At 46.3% G+C, this 25,386-nt stretch overlaps 1 protein-coding gene across 1 annotated transcript; it reads left to right on the top strand.

Annotated features, from left to right (window-relative positions):
• Positions 1-1,975: 1,975 nt before the first annotated feature.
• SNX18 (sorting nexin 18) lies at positions 1,976-24,526 on the top strand. Its single transcript, XM_081929762.1, has 2 exons — positions 1,976-4,503; positions 23,406-24,526. The coding sequence occupies exons 1-2, from the start codon at positions 2,817-2,819 to the stop codon at positions 23,657-23,659; spliced, it is 1,941 nt and encodes a 646-aa protein (XP_081785888.1). The 5' UTR covers positions 1,976-2,816; the 3' UTR covers positions 23,660-24,526.
• The last annotated feature ends 860 nt before the right edge of the window (positions 24,527-25,386 follow it).

Genomic DNA, 25,386 nt, shown 5'->3' with positions numbered 1-25,386 from the left:
CTGCGCCACTGGAGCACGATTTCTGTTCTCATCCTGAAGCAAAGTTCTTAACCCGAGGTACTATTTCTGGGTTAGCGGAGTCTGTAACCTGAAGCATATGTAACCTGAAGCCTATGTAACCTGAGGTACCACTGTACTCATGTTTGGGCTAAAGGTGGGTCCCAATTCTGGGCATATCCATTGTGTCCCCATGCTGTTTAGCAGCTATATGAAACCACTAAGAAGTCACCTAGGAAATTTGGAGTAAAGTGTCATCTACACTTGGTTCCACACCTGGCCATCACACCTTGGGTTGCACTTAGTGTCTTGAGCCTAAGGTTGTGTTGGTCTGCTACCTACCTGTAACTTGAACTAAGGTTGTGATCAGTGATTTAGGGATGGTGGCAAATAGAGTGAAACTTAAATAGGTAAGAGAGGTGTTTATGATTGGGGAATCACCTGATCTAGGAGTAGGTTACAGCCTGCTTGGGTTCATAGATTGAAGGTAGTCTTGGCGCTAATGCTGTCTGTGAATATTCAACTGACAGGGTCATCTGGTGTCTTTTCCCAGTTTAGGTCTGTGATGATAGCTGAAACTTTTCTTGGTTAGCAATGATATGCGCATTTTCACTCACATTTTAATAACGTCCAATTCAGACTATTTCAATGTGCTCTGTGGGGGACTGCCTTTGAAAAGCATTCACAAGCTAAACTAGTTCTGAATGCAGCACCAAGAATATTAACAGAAGCTTACTACTTCAAGCATACCGCGACTGCGTTGTGTCAGTTTCATTGGCTCCTAGTGGGTTTTTCAGCCCAGTTCAAGTGCTGGTTTTGATCTTTACCGCTCTAAAGGAGCTGCAGTCTCCTAATGGGCTGTCTCGTCCCAGATCTTTTCATCTTGAGCATATTTCCCCCATCATCTGAAGTGTAGCCAGTAGCCATGAAAGTCAAGGCATTTTTTGTAGCAGAATGCCCCACTACTCACAGTGGTGGCTGCTGCCTTTTGGGTCTAGGAGGATGGAAAGCACAGAAACCAGTGGAAGGTGGGGCTAGATGCCATGAAAGGCACAGCCAATTCTAGTTTTGTCTCTGTCTATCCTTCTCACTAGGGGACGCGGGTGGCGCTGTGGGCTAAACCACTGAGCCTAGGACTTGCCGATCAGAAGGTTGGCGGTTCTAATCCCTGCGACGGGGTGAGCTCCCGTTGCTCGGTCCCTGCTCCTGCCAACCTAGCAGTTCGAAAGCACGTCAAACTGCAAGTAGATAAATAGGTACCGCTCCAGCGGGAAGGTAAATGGCATTTCCGTGCGCTGCTCTGGTTCGCCAGAAGCGGCTTAGTCATGCTGGCCATATGACCCGGAAGCTGTACGCCGGCTCCCTCGGCCAATAAAGCAAGATGAGTGCTGCAACGCCAGAGTCGGCCACGACTGGACCTAATGGTCAGGGGTCCCTTTACCTATTCTTCTCACTACTGAGTTTCAGAAAGGCAACCTGAGACAAGGAGAAGGAAACTATCCGACAGGGCGACCCACGAAGATGGTTACCGTATAAGTAAGAAGGCAGCTGGGGGGGGGGACTAAGCTTATAGGACCAACCTACGGTAATATATTATCCTCCCTCAGTAAAGGTTCTGCTGTTTTGGAGATTAAAATTGTTTGTTTTTAAACATTATTTCAAAAATTGTAGCTTGCCATAACTCCAGTAACTAGTTAAATAAATCATTTCTGTCCTAATTTTCTATAAAGCAACGTGAAACTGTAAGCATGTGGGTTTGAATGTAACGCTGCATATATTAATACGTAATAATAATAGTTGCAAACCAATCCTGCGAGTGTTTACTGTAGAGGGATTGCTACTATGCTCAGTGGGACTGCGCAACTCTGAATTTCAGCCAAATAACCCAACCCTAAATTTACCCGTAAGTAAATTGAACTATGTTGTGGAGGATTGGGGGGGGGGGGTACGTGTGTGCCATTCCCTAGTCAGGGTCGCAGCTCACGTTGGTGAGTTGTTTTTGTTCTTCTACCCGCCTAATTTGGGTCTCTCGGCACTTTTCCTGAAGTAAATATCTCCTCAGTTTCCCGCCTTCTTCCCTCTCTCTCGCGCGCTCTCTTTCCCTCAAGCCTTTCGAATGCAGCGGCTTCTCCCAAGGCAAACGCCAGAGGGCAGGCGGGGGCCACGGGAAGCACAACCCCCAAACGGCAGCCCGCCCCCTCCCTCTTCGCCCCCGGCCCAATCGATGGGGGCGGCAGCTCTGCGCTCGGCTCCCCAGGACTTGCCTCTCGGCTCTGGATTAGCAAAACTGGCGACGTGGGACAATCACCCCGGGCCCGGCCCCTTCTACACACACACACACACACGCACTCACACAAACACGCGGGCGCGCGCGCGCACTCCTCTCCCTCCCTCCCTCCCTCCCTCCCTCTGCCTTTCTCGCGCACACCCCTCCGCCCAGCCAGCCGACTCGGACGAGGTGAAGCGGGGACTCCAGCTGCTGGCGATACCAGTGACGGGGCTGCCTCGTCCCTCCTTCAGTCGCTGAGGGAGGGCAGCAGCCGACACGGCCTGCGAAAGAAAGGGAGGCGCTCCCGCCGCGTCCCGGAGAGAGAGGCAGAGAACTCGCAGGGGCGAATCGTGAGGAGAATAAAAGGGGCCCGGCGGGCGAGGCGGAGGAGACGCTGCTGCCTCCAGGCGAAGGGAGCAGCGCCGCCAGCCGAGTGGGCGGGCAGGACCTGCGGGCCGGGGGGCGTGAGCTGCGTTTGGTTGGCGGCGCTGTGGGGCGGCCCGCCCGCGTCCCCCATCCCCAGCTGGGCGGCGGCGGCGGCGGCGGGACCATGGCGCTGCTGCGGGCCCGCGCGCTGTACGACTTCAAGTCGGAGAACCCGGGCGAGATCTCCCTGCGGGAGCACGAGGTGCTGAGCCTGTGCAGCGACCAAGAGATCGAGGGCTGGTTCGAGGGGGTCAACAGCCGCGGAGACCGGGGCCTCTTCCCGGCCTCCTACGTGCAGGTCATCCGAGCGCCCGTGGCCGAGCCCCCCGCGCCTCTGCCCGTGCCGGCCCCGGCCCGCTACGCCAATGTCCCCGGCGGAGGCTTCGAGCCCCTGGCGGCGGTGGTGGCGGCGACGTCGCCCGCCACAGCCTTCAGCAACCCTCCGCCGGCCCAGCAGCAGCAGCACCACCATCACCACCAGCAGCAGCAACACCAGCAGCTCCCTCCGCCGGCAGAGCCCTTCCAGCTGCTGCCTCCTCCACCGGCCACGTCGGGCTTCTCTTCCTTCCAAGCTGTGCCTCCCTCCTATGGAGGGTCCTCCTATCAGACCAGCCAAGGCAGCGACGACGACTGGGACGATGACTGGGACGACAGCTCAACGGTGGCGGACGAGCCGGGCGTCCTGGGCAGCTCATACCCAGACTACGAAAATTCAGGGATGGGGGTTGGAGGCCCAGGTGGCTCCTCTGGCAGGTACCGCCTCTCTACCCGCTCCGACCTGTCGCTGAGCTCCCGGGGCAGCCAGCCCGGTGCTCACCTGCACCACCCGGCCGCCGCTGGCGCCAAGAGCTCGGCCACGGTGAGCCGCAACTTGAACCGCTTCTCCACTTTTGTGAAATCCGGCGGCGAGGCCTTCGTGCTTGGAGAGGCATCTGGTTTCGTGAAGGATGGTGACAAGCTGTGTGTGGTGCTGGGCACCTACGGGCCCGAGTGGCAGGAGAACCCATACCCTTTCCAGTGCTCCATCGAAGACCCCACCAAGCAGACCAAATTCAAGGGCATGAAGAGCTACATCGCCTACAAGCTGGTGCCGAGCCACACTGGGCAGCAGGTGCACCGGCGCTACAAGCACTTTGACTGGCTCTACGGGCGCCTGGTGGAGAAGTTTCCGGTCATCTCGGTGCCGCATCTGCCGGAGAAGCAGGCCACGGGGCGCTTTGAGGAGGACTTCATCTCCAAACGCCGCAAAGGCCTGGCCTGGTGGATGGACCATATGTGTAGCCATCCGGTGCTTGCGCAGTGTGATGCCTTCCAGCATTTCCTCACCTGCCCGAGCACCGATGAGAAGGCCTGGAAGCAGGGCAAGCGGAAGGCTGAGAAGGACGAGATGGTGGGCGCTAACTTCTTCCTCACAATTAGCGTGCCTGCTGGTGGTCCTGCTGCTCTGGACCTGCAAGAGGTGGAAAGTAAAGTCGATGGCTTCAAGAGCTTCACCAAGAAGATGGATGACAGCACCATTCAGCTGAACCAGACAGTCAATGAGTTTGCTCGCAAGCAGGTTACTGGCTTCAAGAAGGAGTACCAGAAAGTGGGACATTCCTTCAAGGGCCTCAGCCAAGCCTTTGAGATGGACCAGCAGGCTTTTTCAGTTGGCCTCAATCAAGCCATTGCCTTCACTGGGGAAGCTTATGATGCTATTGGTGAACTCTTTGCGGAGCAACCCAGACAGGACCTCGATCCAGTGATGGATTTGTTAGCTCTGTATCAAGGACATCTGGCCAATTTCCCAGACATAATCCATGTCCAGAAAGGTAATGTAGTTTTAACTATATCAGCTTACCTCTATCGCCCAATTAAATTTGTATAATAGAAGTTAGACTTCTGAGTTATTGTAGTAAAATGTTCCAGAGGAGTATAGTATCCGTGTTTGTTGCATCAAAACTAAACAGTCCTGTAGCACCTCAAAGACGAATAATGAATGGCCACTGTGCTAATCTTGTACTTGACTTTTGTATGGAAATGTCATAAGTTCTGCCACCAGGATTACATTGCCTTTTGCCCCCCAATGTTTGCCTTTTTCTCCCCTTTATACCAATATGCATATATAATGGACCAAGTTATTGAAGATAACCTCATGTCAAATTTGGTTCTAGATTTGATTTTAGGCCACAGTCCTTTGCACACCTACTGGGCATAAACTTCACTGGTTGCAGTACTTCTGAGTAAGCATTATAGGATTGGGCTATAAAGTTATTAAAGACTATGGCAGCATAAAATTGTTAGTCTTTAAGGTGGCACAATATGCTTATTTTTGGTAAAACACTGGAGACAATTCTGCCGCAGAAGTTAGCCTCTTCTGATAGGATTTATGGACTCAAGTTATTAAGGAAGTGCTGAATTTAAGGATGCTTGTTTTGAACCCTTAATGGTATGTTATTACCCTACCCTGCTCCCCCAAGCAGGAAACTATACCTGCCTATCATACTCAGGATTTGTGTTTGTTTGTAAAACAGGAGTGTAGTGAAGTACTGAGCAGTATTTTAAAAGAGTATACTTGTTTAATTGTGTCAGAGAGACCATTGCTTACTGTTTACCTTGTGAGTAGCTTCAGGGTTTTTTAACAAGGCGAAGTCAGCCACAGAACACTTTAATTAATTTCAAGCCAATATGATTTGTTTGGATCATTAATTAAACGAACATTAATGTATCACAAAGGAGCTTTTTAGAAAAACAAATACACTCTCTGCTCTGTCTGGATTTAAGGTTCACATTAGGGATGGGGAGCCTGTGACCTTCCAAACACTGCCCAACTGCAACTTGCACCACTCCTAACCATTGGCCCTGCTGAGTACAGCTGATGCGAATTGGGAGTTGAACAACCAGCTGCAGGGCTGCAGGTTCTCAGTCCCTGTAAGATTTGGATGCTTGGGCTTTGATCCCATAACCACTTTGTAAGATTTGGTCATAGATGTACAGCTATCTAGTACATAAGTAGTTAACATTTCCAAGGTGGATTTTCTTCAGAGGCATGTAGGATTCTCTTTGTTTCCTTGCACCTGGTTTTCTACTGATCTAATGTTTCTCTATTTTAGATTTTAGGCCAGTTTACATAAATGAAACCTAATACAATACAATCTAATACAATTCAGAGCTATGTGATGAGGTTTGACATCCTCTGTACAGATACAGCTGTGAAGTTAGTACCCATTCTTGACAGTGTGTTCATCACCTAGGTGTCTAATTTCTCTGTGCAGCTCTAATCAGTTAATGTGTTCCACATATCAAGGGCCAAGGATAAAAATGTCAACCTTTGTGGTTATCACTCCAGTCAGGACTATTTTCATCCAGATAGAAAAACTTAATATAACAAAACACAGTGAAAAGAGAGGTGGGAATTTTCACATGACATTCAAATCTGTTGAGGTAGGTCTTCCAGGAATATACAATTATTCTTGAAATCAACTGTAACTTGAGTATTACATGCTAGGAGCCTATAAATACATTGCTAATAAACCTATTCAGCATTTGATGTTAGTGTATTGATAAATGCTCTCATGGTTGCATTTATATATTAATGCCAAATACATTGTAATCAATGCTGTTGACCTTAATAGAGGTTGACTTTTTTTGTCAATGGATTATAGTATGAGGTTTTCCAATTGTGTAAATGATGGATGATAAATTGTGACTTCTAAAAGATAATGACACTCTGAGAATACTATTAACCTACGTTTCACATTTGAACACTAATTTCTCACAGTAGTTGCAGCAAAATGCAAGTTGGACCATTAACATGCAAGTGCTTCATGATTCCTAATGATTCTTAATCTTTATATAGACAACTTTTCCAAAATTGCCATTTGAAGGAATACCTGCTTCCATCAGGTTATAGGCTATGTATTGCATTACAGTGCCATTCTTCAAACTCATTTGAAATGCTGTCTGCACCTTCAGGGACAATGTGATTGCTGTGTGCCTTTACAATCGTGCTACAAGAAAGGACTTGGTGGATGCTATTCATTCACATGATCATCATGATTCAGAAAACATTTAAAATATGAAAACATACTAACATTTTCACTGTCATTTAAGTGCTTTTGCTTGGGGCGGTATTTGTAGCTGGATTATTGATTTAAATGCAAGTTATTTTACATGGATAGGGCTGAGGGTTTGTCTTATGAAGGAAAAAGCAATAATGGATACCTGCCAGCTCTTGAAAAGATTGGCTTGTAAGTCAGCCCATTTGAGTAGAATTAATGTGTGCCATGGATTCGTGTTGGCAGGCACTAAGTCAGTTAAAAATGGAAGTAGTTGTAGTGCAGATATTATCAAGCTGTTACTTGGCCACCTTACATGTATTACTTGTGTGCCTAAATACCCTAAATCAGCCTAGATGTAAACCCACTGCAGAGTTTTCTGCTGACATTATCTCAAGATGCAGTACCTTAGATTATGCCAGCATAACTTGTGCCCCTTCAAACTAAGCACAACCTACTGGCCATGCTTAGTGACCTGCCAGGTGTTTGACAAGGCCCTGCTTGATTCCCAACCAACAGGAGGTTAACTGAGATCTTGCTAGGCTAGTATACATGACTGGCGACCTACATTTGGCTTGCTGAGTCACAGATGATGCATGTCTGACCCACTTCCTCAATAATTTGTCCGCATTTTACAGTGTTTCACTCAAATCCTTACATAGCATGCTACAGCTTAAACAATTTCTCAAAAATATTTCTTTCATTTGCTAAGTATATAAGCCATATGCTGTTTATCAAAATGGAGTGTATATAGTGGATAATGCTCTGGAGTTGGAGATGAGAGGCTGAGAGTCTCTGCTCAGATTTGAGTTTACTTATTGACTTTGAGTAACTCCCATTATCTCTCTGCCTTGCAGGGTTGTTGTGAGGATAAAATGGATTAAACCTATATGCACTGCCCTGTGCCCTTCTAAAAGAAGGGTAGTGTGTAAATATAAAATAAATACAACCTGTAATAAAATCAGTAGAGCCTTTCATGACCACATAATTACTATTATTAGCAATAGTACTTATGTTGGGCAGAACTCAGTAAGCTCCTTGGTATTCCTGGGAGCAGTGAAACAAGTAGGAAGATGGCTAGAGTGTAAATGGTAGAAGACTTGAAGTGAATCTACAGTGTTAGAGCTCATTATTAAGTCTACTCGGTGTCTGTGATGACAGCAAAGAAGCTGTTATTTTCTAACACTGTTATATATCCTCACATTACTGTCCGTTGGAGTTTTTTGGGATGGTGTGGGGCATTCTGCCCATCTGACGATACTAAACTCTTGGAGGTCCACTGTGATGTGTTTGCAAATTTAGCACAACCTAAAAAAAAACAAATGAAGGATAAAATTGCTGGCATCTACCATGGCTAGGGGGGACGCGGGTGGCGCTGTGGGTTAAAGCCTCAGTGCCTAGGGCTTGCCGATCGAAAGGTCGGCGGTTCGAATCCCCGCGGCGGGGTGCGCTCCTGCTGCTCGGTCCCAGCGCCTGCCAACCTAGCAGTTCGAAAGCACCCTCGGGTGCAAGTAGATAAATAGGGACCGCTTTCTAACGGGAAGGTAAACGGCGTTTCCGTGTGCAGCTCTGGCTCGCCAGAGCAGCGATGTCACGCTGGCCACGTGACCCGGAAGTGTCTTCGGACGGCGCTGGCCCCTGGTCTCTTGAGTGAGATGGGCGCACAACCCCAGAGTCTGGCAAGACTGGCCCGTACGGGCAGGGGTACCTTTACCTTTACCTTTTTACCATGGCTAGGACATCACAATTGAATTGAGTCAGTCACCACATAGGGGAGCAGTGTTCACCCTGTGCTATATGTGGTCCCATGTCTCCTGCAAGGACAGGTTTGTCACTTACAGGTGCTGCTTGATCCAGATTTGTCATTAGAAGTGCAAGTTGCTTTTAAGTTTTACCAACTTAGGCTGGTATGCCAGCTGCAACCCTCTTTGTCCAGAGATAGCCTGGCCTCAGTTATCCATGCTCTAGTGACCTCCAAGTTGCACTACTCTAATGCACTACTCATATGTGGAGCTGCCTTTGAAGACAATACAGAACCTGCACTTAGTACAGGCAACCGGGGTAGAGTTCCTGGCCCTTGCGCATGTCTGCAGAGCATGCATAAACCCCCCCCCCCAGTTATGCCCCACTCCCGTTACACCATTTTCCAAGTCCAAAATGACCCACTCATCAGTGGTCGCGTGCCAATTGAACACGTGCAAAATGGTTGCTGCCTGTACAAAAGTGGCTGGTAGCTCACTAACGGTTTGGGCATTATGAGCATTTTAGGCCAGTGCTACGCCAGCTATACTCCAGTCTGTTTCTAGTGCAATTCAAAGTACTGTACAAGTTTTGACCTGTGAAACCTTTTACACTTAGGAGCAGGGTTGAAGGATCACCCTTCTCCATATGTATCTGTGCATTAAGACGCTGCTGTGAGCATCTCTGTCCATAGTTTAGGGGATATGACAGCTAGACCTTTTTTGTGCAAGTTGTGAGGGTTAAAGGAAATGACACCAAGTGTCCAGGAGCTTCATTTACAACCCTCACTTATGTCTGCAATAGATGTGACTGGTCACAGGGTGTATCAGTATAGCTAGTTAAGCAAGTAAAAAGTTTTAAATGAATTTTTAAATGCCAGCTGTGGTGTGGGTGAAAGTGTTTATGTGGTTGCTGAAAATGGAATATGATAATAATCTATTTTAAGTTAGCGTAGTTTATCAAATCATTGATGAAATTTTGTATAGAATTGAGAAGCAAGCCATGCTTGCTCACTAGACTACAGCACAATAGGAGGCATCTTAAAGGTTAATAGATGTCACGGCCACCCAGGACGGGTCCCAGCTCACAAGAGACCTCACTCCGTTGCAGTTTATTTACAGGAAAAGTTTATTGAAGATTTCTGCTTCTCGTACAGTTCAGCATCGTGGCCGTACGTCTGTCACGTTAGACCGCTGAAGTCCCCTCTGACTCCTCCCCTCTTCCACACCAACTTAATAGCCTGGCTCTAGACCACCTCTTCCTCTCCTTTCTTTTCCGCAGGGTCTTCCTGCCCCCCTGGGTTCCCTCTCTCCGTGACTCGCCTGAGGCTGAATCCTCTGCCGCCTCTTCCCCCCTCCTTCTGGCTTTAGGGCCGGGCTCCTCCCCTGAGCTCTCTCCACTTCCGCGCGCCTCTACGTTTGAACTTGGCGCGCGTACGTTGCTGCTGACCTTTCTTTCGACCGCTACACCACCCCTTGTTCTGCTCTCCACCCTTTCCGGCTGAACACCTTGCTCCAACCCCCTTTCTCTGTTCTCTCCTAATCCTGCTCCCTCCGAGAGGCTGACGACTCCACCCCCTTTACTCCGTTCCGGCTGAGACGCCTCTTGCTGCGTCTGTCTTCCACTGGGCTCCTCTCCGCTTCTCCCTTCTCCTCCCTTTTGCTTGATTAAGGTAACCCCCTTTTGAGAATCCTCTGACTCGCTGCTCAGACTCGTGGATTCCCTCAGAATTCCGTCATCTTCTTCCTCATCCTTCTGCCCCTCCTCCCACTCGCTCTCCGTCTCCTCTGTCATCTCCTCCTCTCTCCCAGAAACCCTGACATCCATCCCCCCCTCGAAGCCCCCCCTTCCCCCCTCCCGCTCGCCGGGTGCAGGTTGAGGAAAACGTGGTTCTTCCGGGGTCGGTTCAGGATACAAGTTGTCCACTTCAACGTTCTCCTCTGTCATCTCCGTATATGTGTGTTCGAACTCGGGTTCCCCACCCACAGACCTCACAGTCTCTTCCTCCATCACTGCTTCTCCTGGCGCTGCCTGCCAAGGACCTACCATCCATCTCTGACTCCATGCCTCCCTTGGCTGATCCACCCACCAACAAGGGCCTGTCTCCTCCCCCCCCAGTCTCGGATCCCTGGTCGGGCTTGTTTCGGGCGTATGGCCCTCGGGTGAGGAGAAACCCTCGAACGTGCTGTCTGACAAAGTGGGCGTGAAAAGCCAATCATCAAAATACTCCTCGGGCATGGGCTTGTGCGGAAAAAGTGCATGGAACTCCTCCTTCAACAGGGGTTCGTCCAACGCGTAACCCGGCACCCAGCTATTGGCAGAGGCCGGAGTGCCTTCCCTGGCTAGAAAATATTCAACTCCCTCCTCCCCCCATCTCGAGTCCAGTATCTCTGTGACCTCGTTAAGAGGTTCTGGTCTTGGCGATTCCCCCCCCTCAGGCGCCCTCCTACGTGGCTCTGGGAGTGCTCCTGACTCTTGAAACCTGTGTGGGGTTTTGTAGGGAGTGAGCACCGACCTATGAAAGACCGGGTGCACCCTGGAACCCTCCGGAAGGGCTAGACGAAAAGCCACCGGATTGATCTTAGCCTCAACTTGATATGGCCCTAGCTGCCTGTGTCCTAACTTCTTCTTGGCCAATGACCTGGCCGGCATCGCGTGGGCTGCTAACCACACCCAGTCCCCAATCTGGATGTCCTCTCCCGCCCTCCTGTGCTTATCGGCCTGCACCTTATACGCCTGTTTTGCCAGCTCCAAATGTCTCCGCAGCTCCTCGTGCACCTCTTGCAACTCCGCTGCAAACTGGTCGGCATCTTGAGGCCCCCCCCCTCCTGGTGCCGCAAATCTCGGGAAGGTTCTGGGATGACGGCCATTGTTCGCGAAGAAAGGCGTCACCCCGGTGGATGCGTGTTTCGTGTTGTTGTAGGCGAATTCAGCCATCGGCAGATAGTCCACCCACGCCGCAGGTCGCTGGTTGGCGTAGCACCGCAGGTACTGCTGCATGATCGCGTTGACCCTCTCCGCTTGACCGTTGGTTTGTGGATGTCTCGCCGATGTCAGGTTGATTTTGACGTGCAAGATGCCCAGAAGCTTTCGCCAGAAAGTGGAAACAAACTGGCGCCCCCTGTCGGACAAGACGGACTGCGGAAGTCCATGCACTCTGAAGACGTGATCGATGAAGAGCTTTGCGGTCTGTTCTGCCGTCGCCACCTTGGCACAAGGGATGAAATGCGCCATCTTGGTGAACAAGTCCACCACCACTAACACCGCCGTCTTACCTCTGGAGCTGGGCAGGTCCGTAACAAAGTCCAACGCTACCCTCTCCCACGGTTGCTGCGGTGTCTCCAGCGGTTCTAGCAATCCCGCCTGCTTCTGGTGCACTGGTTTGGACCTCTGGCAGATATCACACCTGGCGACGTAGTCCGCCACCTCTCCTCTCATCTGGGGCCACCAAAAGTCTCTAGCCACCAACTCCATCGTCTTCTCTTTGCCGAAATGGCCTGCACTAGGGGCGTCATGCAATTGTTGCAGAACCTTGGCTCGAAGATCGTCGGTGGGCACGTAAAGGGCACCCTTACGAGTCAAAAGTCCATCTTGCAATTGGAACTCATCGTTGTCTCGCGACCCTCCGCGTAGCTCCTCCATCTTGGACTGTGCAAACTGATCCCTTTGCAACGCGCGTCGCACCGCGTCCAGGTCGACTGCGATGGTAGCGCACGTCCACGCCTGCGGTGCGAAAATGTGCTTTGCTGCGATTGGAGCTGCTTCCTCCAAGTATTGCGGCTTTCGGGACAGCGCGTCTGCAATAACATTGGAGTCTCCTGGGATGTATTCTATTTTGAAGTCGAAATCCGCAAAGAACTCCGCCCAGCGCATGTGTCGCTGGGTCTGTAACTTAGCCGTCCGCCAATACTCTAAGTTCTTGTGATCCGTGCGGACTTGCACCGTGTGCTTGGCTCCTATTAAGAAGTGTCGCCACGCTTTGAAAGCTGCATGAATGGCCAACAACTCCCTGTCCCATATGGTATAATTGCGCTCCGTCTTGCTGAGCTTCCGGGAGTAGAACGCACCCGGTCTCCAGTTGCCTTGTGAATCCTCTTGCAAAAGAACGGCCCCAACCGCTCTGTCTGACGCATCGGTCTCTACCCGCATGGGTCTGCCGGGATTCACGTGGAGCAGCTGCTCTTCGGAGGCGAAAAGACCTTTAAGCGTCCGGAAGGACCGCTCCGCTTGTTCGGTCCAGACGAACTTCTTCTTCTTGGAACTGAGGGTGTCAGTGATAGCCGCCGTCGCGTTCGCAAAACCTTTAATAAACTTGCGGTAAAAATTGGCAAAGCCGATGAACCTCTGGACCTCTTTCCGATTTCGAGGGCTTTTCCAGTCCAACAGCGCTTGAACCTTAGCCCTGTCCATGGCCAGTCCCTCGTCGGACAACTTGTAGCCAAGGAAATCAACCTCTCTGACATCAAACTGGCATTTTTCCAACTTGGCGTACAGCCTGTGGTCCTTCAGCCTCTGCAGGACCTCCCTCACGTCCTTATCGTGATCCTCCGGCGATTCCGAGAAAATCAGGATATCGTCGAGAAAGCAGACACACTTCTTGTAGAGGAGACCTGCTAGCACGTGGTGCATAAATGCTTGAAAAACGTGGCTGCCATTTTGGAGACCGAAAGGCATGACTCTGTATTCGTATGTGCCCAGAGGGGTGAACATGGCGGTCTTCCACTCATCTCCTTTCCGGATGCGGATGAGATTGTAAGCTCCACGTAGGTCCAGCTTGGTGAAAATCTTGCCCCTCCTGACGGTCGCTAAAAGGTCGTCAATCTTGGGCATGGGGAAAGCTTTGGGCTTAGTCAAGCTGTTTATGAACCTGTAATCCACTATAAGCCTTTTTTGGGGCGTGTTTTTCTTCTTCACAAAGAACACAGGGCTGCCACCCGCTGCTTTAGATTCCTGGATGAAACCTCGCTTGAGGTTATGGTCTATGAACTCCCGAAGCTCTTGCATCTCGTCTTCCGACATGGAGTACAGCTTGGCAGCAGGCAGTTGCGCCCCTGGCACTAAATCAATCGCGCAGTCGTAAGGTCTGTGAGGCGGCAACTTGTCAGCTTCCTTCTCACAGAAAACCTCCAAGAAGTCCTGGTACTTGTGAGGCACTGTTTGCACCATACCCAGATGCAACTGCTGCTCGGCTTCTCCTCCCTGATCGGTCTGAAAGCAATGCTGAGCACAATACGATGAACAAAAGGTGATCTGCCGCTGGTACCACGCAACCGCGGGACTGTGCCTCTCCAGCCAACTCATGCCTAACACGATGGGTGTGTCCGATAAGTGGGTGACATTGAAACTAATAAGTTCTCGATGGTTGCCAATCTGCATCATCATGGGAGGGGTTTGCTGCACCACTTGCCCCCCCAGCAACTTCCTGCCGTCTACCGTGACCACGTTCAGAGGCGTCGTTGCAGGCAGGAGCGCCATGTTGTGCTGCTTAACGAACTGCAGTCCCACGAAGTCGGCGTTGCTTCCCGAATCGATCGTTATTGGAACCTCGAGGAGTCTCCCATCAGGCAACTGGAGTGTTGCTGTGAGCAGAACTGCCGGTCTGGGAGGCAAAGGGTCCACGCTCTGCAGTGATGCTGGGGGCTTGTCTACAGATCCGCCTGGCTGAGCCCCAGTAGCTCTGCTTCCAGCCAGGCACCGTCGTTTCCCTGAAGCTGCTCCCCTGGTTGCACCTCTGCTGTTACAGTTGCCAGTGCTGCAGTGTGCTTCTGGAGCCTCTGGGGGCACTCTTTCGCCATATGGTGCGCACTGTCACAGATGTAACACTTCCTGGTTCCTCTAGGAGGCTTCGCTTTGGCTGCACCAGGGACAGGGCTCTGGGATGGCTTCTGAGCCCTAGCACCACCAATCTCCATTGGCTCCTCGCTGTCCTTCCCCATTGGCGAGGGGTGCGCACGGCTGAAATCCCTGTGCACAAAAGGGAGAGTCCTCGCTTGCGCACGCGCTTGGGGCCCGTCCTCCTCGTGCCACGGACGTCCCTCATGTCGAATTCCAATAGCTAAAGCCCGTTGCACCACGTCTTCTAGGGTTTGGGGTCTGTCCCCCCTAGCGATCTCATCCTTGATGGGGGGGCTCAATCCCTCCCAAAAAAGATCTCTGACCGGCTTACTGTCCTTTGGCCAATCTAAGGCGGTGAGCAATGCAAAAAATTTAGAGTGGTATTGGCGCACAGTCGCTTTCCCCTGCCTCAGCCCGTGCATTTGACGGCGCGCAATGTCCACATCCACAGAGGATTGAAAACAAGAATCCATCGCTTTGATGAACGCAGTTGAATTGCGACGGGCCGGTCCATCTTCGCGCCACAGATTGCGTAGCCAAGCCCTGGCCTCCCCATGCAGGTGCGAAACAATGAACCCCACTTTCTCCTCCTCATCTTTAAAATCGTGACGGAGTAAATGCAGTGCATATACGACGTCCGCTCTGAAATTGGGATAGTCTTGCAAGTTGCCATTAAAATGCGGAACCAGGGCACCCCCCCTCCGTCCAAGCGCAATGCCCTCCGCTCTGGAACCTGGGGCCCCCGCCCTGTCCGCGTGTTCCCACCTTGCCTGCAAATCCTGGCACGTCCTCTCCAAGTCGTCATTCTTCTTCTGCGAAGCAATGACTGCCGATGTGAGAGCGGTAACCTGATCCCGCAGTGCAACCAGCTGCTCCTCAGCGCTCATGGCTGCTCCCGTTCGTGAGCTTCGCAAAAAAAAATTTTTTGCTTTCTGAGAGGGGACTTACTGTCACGGCCACCCAGGACGGGTCCCAGCTCACAAGAGACCTCACTCCGTTGCAGTTTATTTACAGGAAAAGTTTATTGAAGATTTCTGCTTCTCGTACAGTTCAGCATCGTGGCCGTACGTCTGTCACGTTAGACCGCTGAAGTCCCCTCTGACTCCTCCCCTCTTCCACACCAACTTAATAGCCTGGCTCTAGACCACCTCTTCCTCTCCTTTCTTTTCCGCAGGGTCTTCCTGCCCCCCTGGGTTCCCTCTCTCCGTGACTCGCCTGAGGCTGAATCCTCTGCCGCCTCTTCCCCCCTCCTTCTGGCTTTAGGGCCGGGCTCCTCCCCTGAGCTCTCTCCACTTCCGCGCGCCTCTACGTTTGAACTTGGCGCGCGTACGTTGCTGCTGACCTTTCTTTCGACCGCTACACCACCCCTTGTTCTGCTCTCCACCCTTTCCGGCTGAACACCTTGCTCCAACCCCCTTTCTCTGTTCTCTCCTAATCCTGCTCCCTCCGAGAGGCTGACGACTCCACCCCCTTTACTCCGTTCCGGCTGAGACGCCTCTTGCTGCGTCTGTCTTCCACTGGGCTCCTCTCCGCTTCTCCCTTCTCCTCCCTTTTGCTTGATTAAGGTAACCCCCTTTTGAGAATCCTCTGACTCGCTGCTCAGACTCGTGGATTCCCTCAGAATTCCGTCATCTTCTTCCTCATCCTTCTGCCCCTCCTCCCACTCGCTCTCCGTCTCCTCTGTCATCTCCTCCTCTCTCCCAGAAACCCTGACAATAGATAATGTGCTACTTTTTCTTCCAGTTATCCTGGTAGCCCATTCTTATAGATACAAACTCCATTAAAGACTAAAGTTGATTTAAAGCCCATGCTTAGCACTGTAATGTAGTTTAGACCAATGAAACATTCTCTCAGGGTTTTAGCTTGCCAAAAGTGATGCATTGCCTGTGTGAAAATATTTCTGAGAACTTCCTTTTCATTCCACTCCTCACCCCACCCCACCCCTGCAATGTTATTAATGGAAGTGAGCAGCCTTCCTTATACCCACACAGCAAGGATGAATTCCCATCCGCAGTGCCACATGTGTGGACCCTCCTACTCTTCTCTTTACCAACTAGGGGAGGGTGGGGAGTGGAAGATGGATCTCTCATCTATTTAGTAGCAGGCAAAAGGCACACAAATATGGCTCTCATTGATTTTGTGCCATAGCTCCTGTTCTCTGACATAAGCACAGGGGTCATTGACAAGCATATATCATGGCTGGCTAGAAAGCTAAACTAAAATTTACAAACTTTTGAGAATGATGCATTGGTCCTTTTGTGTGTAGTGAAAAAGCCGAAAAAAAATACTGTTCTAACATTTCACAAGAAAGTATCCATTAACATTTGATGCATTGGAGTGAAACACTTTCCCCAAGTCTGGTAAGCTTCTCAACTGCACAATACTATGCATGTGTACTCAGAAGTAAGTTAAGTGAAGTTACTCTCATGATAAATACTGGATTGTCACCTAAGTTACTCATAATGAACCGCCCTGAGACCCCCAGGTGTGGGGAGGTATATAAATTCAATAAATAATAATAATAAATTATTTATTTAGAGCATTTATTCCTCGCTCTTGAGCCAAAAAGGCTTCCAGAGCAGCTCACATATTGTCAATTAAAGCAGACATGAACTCCTGAAATGTTCATTTTTGTGAGTTTTTATTATGTACCAAAATAATTTGCATTGAGGGAAATCGTTAGAGTTTTCACCTTGTAAGTCAATTGCAGTAGTTTGAACATTGAAAAACATGGAAATCTAAACATGATGAGTACCTTGATAATGATTTCAATCAATTCGCACTAAGCACTGCTAACTTCGACTGGTGTTTGGTTTCAAACTGGCTCTCTAGGGATTTAGGCAGAAATTTTTCCCAGCTCTGCTTTGCCAACTAGAGAGGCTGTAAATTCAGTTTGCACCGCCACACATGGAAAGCATAAAAGCACAAAAGGATTAACAGGTTGCCCATCACAATTCACTGGGGTGAAACAAGCTGCAAGTCCAGTTGAATAAGTACATTTCTGCTACTGGGCCTACGAAAGCCTTGTGTGTCAATTTTGAAATAGCTGAAGTTCCTAATGATTGTTTCCCACAGGCATTGTTTCTTTCTACGTAACTACGAGTCAGGTTCCTTAAGCATTTGTACCTGTTCTTGCCTGGAGTGTAGTTTTGTAAGTAGTGGGCTAGGATGTGTGATGGTATTGCAGTAAAGGAAAGGGGTTTCTTCATAGGTGGTAACATGAAAGTGTTTCCTTATTTCAGCCAGAAACCACCACCTACAACTTTATTGGGAAATACATTTACAATTCCTAGTGCATGTCTGTTTAAAAAAAAAACAACCTGTCAGCCAAATTCTTAACTGTCTGTTACTAAAGCTGGAACATATGTTGAAGCAACTGATAATTTAAAAAGTTCAACCAGTGTGACATTTTGCCAGAGTTGAAAGATAATGAATTTCATAGATCAGGTTTCAGCACAAAAGTGGAAACCTCTGATCTGAATTTTCATCCACAGAACCTGACTGCAAACTCGAGTTTTGTTTAATGCAAGGCTGTTGTTCTACATCTGCCTTCAGATTTATGCAGATAATGTGTCCCACACTAATTTCAATCACCAGGAGGCAAAACAAACTACAAAAGCACTTATACTGAATGGCTTTCTTTAAGGAGCAAGTAATCTGGCCTCTACTTTGTAACATCAAAGACCATTATTTTCTTTGCAGCCTGAAAGCTCAGGTTGGTGGCCAGTATCTAGAGGAGTGAGCACACACAGAAACTGATGTCATAACTGCACTGTAAAAGCTCAGAAAGCAGTTGGGGATTGCACAAGAGCAGTTTAAAAGGGATCTTGGGGCAAGGGTGGGGATAGTGTATACAGGCACACCAGTGACAATGCCCTTTGGGGGATTTGGTACTGGGGGAGGTAAAGAAAAACTCCCACTGGTGTGTGTACACTATTGGTCAAATTATTCTCAATCCAGACTACATTCTTTAATAAATACAGAATATGCACACTGATCTTTGAACTCTCATGGGTTTTAAGGAGTACTTTCTGAATTCTGTGATGAAAGGGTTTTGAAGTAGAAGTGCTACAATAAAAGCAACTTGGTGGATACCCCAAATAGCTGCACCCTCCACTGATTTTAGCTTTCCATTCTCAAGCTTGTACATTTAAAAACTTGCATTGACAGGATAAAAAATTTAGGATGGTGTTTGTTCCAAAAGTTAAAATAGAAACACAGGGGTTTTTAAACTAGCTCCCTTACACTGCTGCATATGCCCATGGCAGTCTAAACTGTCCACTATAGTAGTATTTGCAATGAGTTTTTTATATTTTAAAATTTGCTGAATAAGAAAGAAGGGTATTTGTGTTTTAAAGGGGGGGGGGAGATAAAAATCTCTAAGAAAAAATAACATTGTCGCAAATAGAGGTTGATAACTATTCTGTGACTTTTCACTTCCATTTCAACTTCTATGAATGAGTGACTCTAAAAATGCTGTAAAGTTAGGATGATAAAGTACATTGTATGAGTAGATTCAGCATGACTTAACACTCCTCTCTTCCCTTCCCAGCTGCTCCCATCCCCACCTATATCCCTTCTACAGGGTCCCCCAAACCTAGATCACTTAGTGGGTGGGGAAGGGGAACTCCTGTTGTGCAAGCAAATCTGCTTCACAAGTGGTCCGGCACAGTTGGGTGTCACCCATTGTCATTAATGATATCCTTTTGAAACTTCCCAATTCCCATTCCTTTAAAAAAAAAAGGATGGATGGATGGATGGATGGATGGATGGATGGAAGGAAGGAAAAAGCTAATGTTGAGTTGCAACTTCATTTTTATAAGCCTACTTGTTTTGAGTTAAGGTAACCATCTTGCCACAAAACCTGTATGAGTCATAGTGTTCTGTAAGTTGGCATGGATAGTCTCAGTGAACACAATAGGACTATTGCTCTTTATGATTCAGCTGCTAGGATACTGCAGAAGCACCAGAATTTTCTATTCAATAATACTAAGTGCAGCATCTGAATTGTTGTGAGGGTGAATGGGCCTTCTAGATGTTGTTGGATTCTAACCTCCATCAGCACCAGCTGGAATGTCAAATTGTCACAGATGACAAAAGTTGTACTCCCAACAACTAGAGGGGACCAGGTTGGGAAAGGCTGTGGTAGACCATTAGAGACTGTCACTTTTAGCATATTTTTTTCACAGTGTAGTGGCTAACTGGAAGTGTGATTTCAAAGTGATTTGGTCTTTGATCTTAACCCCTTTAATGTTAAGTAAATGAAAATTTGACTTCACAGCTTTGATTCCATTTCCAATTGTGTTAACTGTATTTCTGCATTAAGTGTGTGATTTGTATAGCAGTATTCAATGTTTTTAATCTAGAGCCATAAATGTTCTTCCTTTGGTTTAAAGGAATGTTTAAAGATTCTAAATGAAGGTGGCTAATTTTGCCTGCTTTGACCTAGGATTTTAAAGTTTGTCATATAAAATTGCTGCACAGCAGGGAAGAGGAACCTGTGGCTTTCCAGATGTTGCTGGACTACAGCTCCCATCATCCTTGATCCTTAGTCATGCCTACTAGGGCAAATGGGAGATGAAATCCAACATTTGGAGGGGCACAGGTTGCCTAACACTGTTTGGTCCAAATCATAACCTGTTGTATCTAGCCTATTCCACTATATAGATTAGAGATTCTTACTAGTGGGGGTTCTCCATCAAATAATTATTGTTTTAAAAAATTTAATAAGTAAGTATTCATAACTTGAGGTAAGATTAGTACATATCTTCAGCTGGTGTGCCTACACATGCACCTGCATTTTGCTTTTACATAGTTTGATTTAGAATTCAGGAAGAGAAGCTCTTTACTATATATTTTTTAACATTCAGTGACTTCCATGCCTGATGGAGAACAAACAGAATTGCACAGAGTCCTCTTCAAATTGTTCCTTGAGGCAAGTGTCCTACTCTGTAATCCATTAAGAGTACTGCAGCTTGTGATTTGCATCTAGTGATGTTAAAATCAGATTTATGAAACAGATCATTTTGGGGCCAGAACTTATACTTGTTTCTACTCTTGACTGCCATAAGAAAGTTTTTGCTGGGATTGGTAGAGAGTTTATAGTACACAGAAGTAGTACTCTCCAGCCTGTAAGTGCTGGTAACCAGGTTATGTCACCTCAACCAGCCTACAGGCAATATACTAACATTCTTGATTTATGTATTTTTAAAATGTAGCAATTTTATTTGCAAGTTCAGAAGCTCATTGAATGATTCTGTCAGTTCCTCCTTCAGATCCATTGTCAGTTGGCATGGCACTGCTACAGTATATTTATTAGGACTTTTGTTTTTACGTTTCTGATGAAAAGCCAGCCAAAACATTTTTAGCTCCTACAGCAATACAGCCAAGCCTTATCCAGGTCTGAAAAATATTAGAAGTATTATTTACAGGATCAAGTAAGCCAGAAAACAAGAAAAGATGTTAGTTTTTATTTATTTAAAAAGAGAACTGCTGTTAAGAATAATACATCTTGAAATACTTAAAACAGAACACTGCTTGCAACAGCCAAGGGGAAACGGGAATGTCATGAGGCCAAGAGAAGGCATTTTTAGCCAATTGCATCATTTCTTCTTGTGCATGTAGAAGCTTCATTGTAGCCTATGCTGCTCTACTATGATCATATAGCTGAGTCTTGGCTGTGTATACATCATGTAGCCTCACTTTTTGCAAGCAGGTGGTCCATGATCCATGATGGAATGCTATTGCAGGCTTAAGTTAGTTGGTAGAATTCTGATAAAATCCTCATCGTTTGAGTTGCTAAGTTTTATTCATTTTGTGTGCCAGTGCAGGGTACGTATGGCCATAAGCTTGCATTGTTTATCCTAGCTGAAATATTCTCTCATTACTTGTACATATTGTGCATAAACAATTGGAAAGGCATGTCTACTACTTAAAATGAAAAAGGTTCAAAACAAACAAGGCTTACTCTTTGTCTGACAACAACCAGATGTTGTATGTACGTCAAACTTAGCCTAAATCTGTTTTACTAGTTAAACAAACATTTTTATTCAGGGAGATGGCTCACCTTTTGTGTTAATCGGATTTTGAAGTTCTGGTCCACAATTGTTTTGAAAATGTGCAACTAAAGCAGTCAAGTGACTTGAAATTATACATCTCTCAGTAATGTCTCGCTAAAGATCCTGTGAGTTCTCTGTGACTCAGTGTGACTCAGAAGTGGTAATGGAAAATATGCAAGTGATATCTAACCCATTCATCCATTGTCTGTTTGCTTTTTTTTGAATATACCTTACAGATTTAGGACTCTTCTTTGTTTGCCAGACCTAGCCAGTTCATTATTTCATTTGTTCATTCATTCATTTGTTATATTTATGTTTTGGTCCTATCATTCCAGTAAGGCAGTAGTTTTCAGGCTGTTCTGGTACCTCAGGACCCTGGGGTTCCTTCCAAGTTTAGGCTTCTCAGTGAGAAAATCAATAATGGCAAAGTTCCCTGGAAAGCAACTTTCCACCATAATTGTTTTCCCCCTTTTATGTATACCCCTAGGGGAGTATTGAGTGTGTTTCCAAATGCACTCTTGAGAATTGTCAATGTACTTTGAACTCGCTGTGCATAGAACATGCTCTAGAATCCCTTGCAATTTGGAAGAGGTCTTCAGCAGATAAATTGGTGCGGAAAGGATTCTAAAAGCTTTAAAATAAGTGCTCTAAAACTGGATTTGGCGTGCATGTGGTTCTCACATGTTTTCAGGAAGTGGCTTAGGCCAATCTGGTGGCAGCTGCATCCTTTTTGAACCAAGCTGGCCAAATCACCCTTGTATAGAGCTGCCAGTTAAAATCCTACTGTAGCTACTTACTTTACAAAAAGAAAACAAAAGTTTTAGCATGGGACTTACTTGACCACAGAGGTAGATAGTTGCTTAAGGGTCCCCATTTCAAGGGGTATTTGCCACAATGGTTTCTCCCCCTGACCTCAGCATATCTGATGCTGTCAGCATTCTTCACAGTTCTCTGTGAGGATATACAACCTTCTGGGACACTGTTGATATGAGGTTGGCTGTGTCTTTTCCCACCCACGGTGTTGAAAAGAAAACTTGAGCCACACCTGGGCAGAACTTTGTGAAGTGTACACCATTTGGAAATGTACAAATTCCGTTGCAACAAACAAAAATATGTTTACAATGTGTTGAACATTTAACCTCTTTTATGCCTTTTTTATCTGAAAGTTTTACAAGAGGGTTGTATGTAAGTTATGGGGACAATTCTAAAGTCTGTTTTTGCCTTTTAATTACTTAGATTGCTGTGAAATTACAACTGGAATCTAGAAGTTTGTAGAATTGGATCTGTCTTATTTAGTTGAGCAGTGGCTATAAATTCAGGCTTGTTGGGCTGAAAGTCTTACAGGAACACAGAATTGCGGGAATAGTAGTCTCACTTCCTTGCTCACTTTCTGTGGCCACACTGAGCACTCCAGAATTCACATATCTTCATTAAACTTGTTTATATTATTACTTTTCATGAAATGAACAGAGCTGAATCAGGAGCTCTTCTTCACTTTTCACTTCTGGTTTACCCTTGAATGTGAAAATGTAATATATATGTTAAAGGTGTTACCTTAGGATAATGTCATCAACTATTAACCTGCAATCATGCAGAAGAAAAGCTATGATCACCCTTGAGTTCAGTCATCTCTTGTATTTTGCAGCAAAGTGATGTAAGTATGGTACATAGCACTGGTGATCTGAAATGCATATTCTAGGTGGAGTTTGCTTACAGCAAACAATTGTAAGCTGACTTGTAGGGTGAGGTAAATATTTCAGCCCAAGGCAGCTTACAATTGATCTTTAAAAAAAAAAGATTTCAAAACCATGTCTAGGTATGGTAAGCACTTTGGTGCTATATGCAGAACGCACACTGGATATACTATGATGTATTGCAGAGAGAATATCTCTTAAGCAAAGGTTTTACTATCTCATAGAATATAGGAACGATTTCAGAATTCTTTAGACTGTGAACAGCAAGCGTAATTAATGGTATAGCTTTTAATTAGACTTGTTCCAGTCATCTTTTAATTCCAGTATATCTTTTTTGTTCATTATGCAGGAGCCCTTACCAAAGTGAAGGAAAGTAAGCGGCATGTAGAAGAAGGGAAGATGGAGGTTCAGAAAGCCGATGGCATTCAGGATCGTTGTAACATTATTTCTTTTGCCACCCTGGCAGAAATTCACCATTTTCACAAAATTCGAGTGAGAGACTTCAAATCACAAATGCAGCATTTCTTACAACAGCAAATACTTTTTTTCCAAAAAGTGACACAGAAGTTAGAAGAAGCTCTTCACAAGTATGACAGTGTTTAATATGCTTAATTCTTGGACTTTAAATAAAGGATTTTTTTAAGCTTGTGGATGGAATGAACAACAGATACAAACTCCACTCTCAAGTATCTCTTGACACCTTTTGGGATGGTGTACAAGGATGATTTTGTAATCTGTTCTGGAGTCCAACTGAACCTAAAATTGCCTAAGGAGGACATAATTATGCCTATATAGTGGAGTACTACACATTGTAACTAAGTTATACTCGAAATGCCTACACTACCATTGTAATGTTTTTGAAATAATGATTATACTATTTGCCTTACTGCTTTTTTGAAATACGGTATTTTAGTGCATAATATGCTGTAGACCTCAAAACCTTTTGGGTCTTTAAGGAAGTTGGTTAGATAAAAGCCTGCTTCAGATGCCTTTTTAAAATTCTCTTCGGTATGAATTTTTAAATTCAGCCAATTCTCTGTTTACAAATTCCTGTTAGAGCAGCTATGCGATTTTGTGCCTTTAGAATTACAGTTTTTCATTATTATTATTTTCTAGTAAACCACATTTCTATGACTGATTGAATGAAGGGTTGGCACCTCTGATAGGGCCTGATTTCAAACCTCACAGTGACTGAAAAATAACTTGTCATGTAACTTGCACACCTAGGTATTATGATAAATTTTGGCCGGAAAAAACCCAGGATTTAAAATCATTTTAGACTTTGTGCTGATTAAAAATACTATTTATTATTTGTACCAGAATCTTAAATCTACAAGCAAGAAATCAGCACTGCTGTATTTCCTTTCTTAACATGACAACGTAAAATATTTCACTGTAACATGTCTTTGAATAGAAACTTTGGACCACTTATCTAATAAAAGAATACTGAAGTATATCAGTGGGATAAGAGTAGAGGATCAGTGGCTCATATTTGTATGTATGTATGTATTGTTTGTGAGAATTGCTTAGCGTGGCAGCTGATTTATTTGGTTAAAACCTGGTGTTACATTGTCAACTGAAACTTGCAAATCACAATTTGCCAGTGCGGCCAAACCAGTCACACTATCCTAAAACTGCCTCTGTAGGAGTGTGCTTTGTGGCTTAATATGCCTTGGCCATCTGCAATATCAGCAGCGGCATTGTAGTGTGCCTAAGGACTTACCTAAGCCCCACAATTATTATTTTTAAAAAATAGTCCCCCTAATTGTAATTTCTTAAGTCAAATAACAATAATTTTGAAAAACTGTCTTTATCCTATAGGTCTGTTTCCTTTTAATGTAATTAACTAACCCACAAAAGGACCCAACTGGTTCTGCAAGCCAAAGGGGCTTTGGATTTTAGTTCCTTAAATAACAACCACTTGTACTGAAACAAACAAACAAACACCAGCAACTCCTTTAATCAGTTTTAAAAGTAGGTATGCTGCAAACAAAAAAGAAAACAAAAATCCTTGTGGTTGTGTGGCCCCATACATTCATAGGACAAGCTTACTTTCAGCTTTAAAGCAACTGCTAATATGGAACTTTGCAACTCTAGCAGCACAGGTGTGGGAACAATATCACCCATACAAGAAAATTTACCAGGTTCTTTCTCTTATTAACTACATTTTTTATGTATGTGCATGTTGTATAAAGGGGAGAGGGAGAGAGAGAGTGAGTAATTCATCATGTTGACATAACAAAAGTCAAGCTTGTAAGTTTTGCTGTAAGATGAGATAGTAGTTGTTCCATGGCACTAGTCTTCCTGGTTTCGCTGTTTTGTTTGTTGTT

This window comes from Podarcis melisellensis (genome assembly GCF_964234715.1).
Source record: "Podarcis melisellensis genome assembly, chromosome: 11".
Taxonomy (NCBI): domain Eukaryota; kingdom Metazoa; phylum Chordata; class Lepidosauria; order Squamata; family Lacertidae; genus Podarcis; species Podarcis melisellensis.
Note: the sequence above shows the minus strand (reverse complement) of the source record. Positions and strands in the feature narration are given on the sequence as shown.

Excerpts from the sequence above, each read along its gene's own strand:
- SNX18 (XM_081929762.1), top strand. The coding sequence starts at position 2,817 with ATGGCGCTGCTGCGGGCCCGCGCGCTGTACGACTTCAAGTCGGAGAAC. Across the intron at positions 4,504-23,405 it reads CATAATCCATGTCCAGAAAG|GAGCCCTTACCAAAGTGAAG; the intron begins GTAATGTAGTTT and ends TTCATTATGCAG.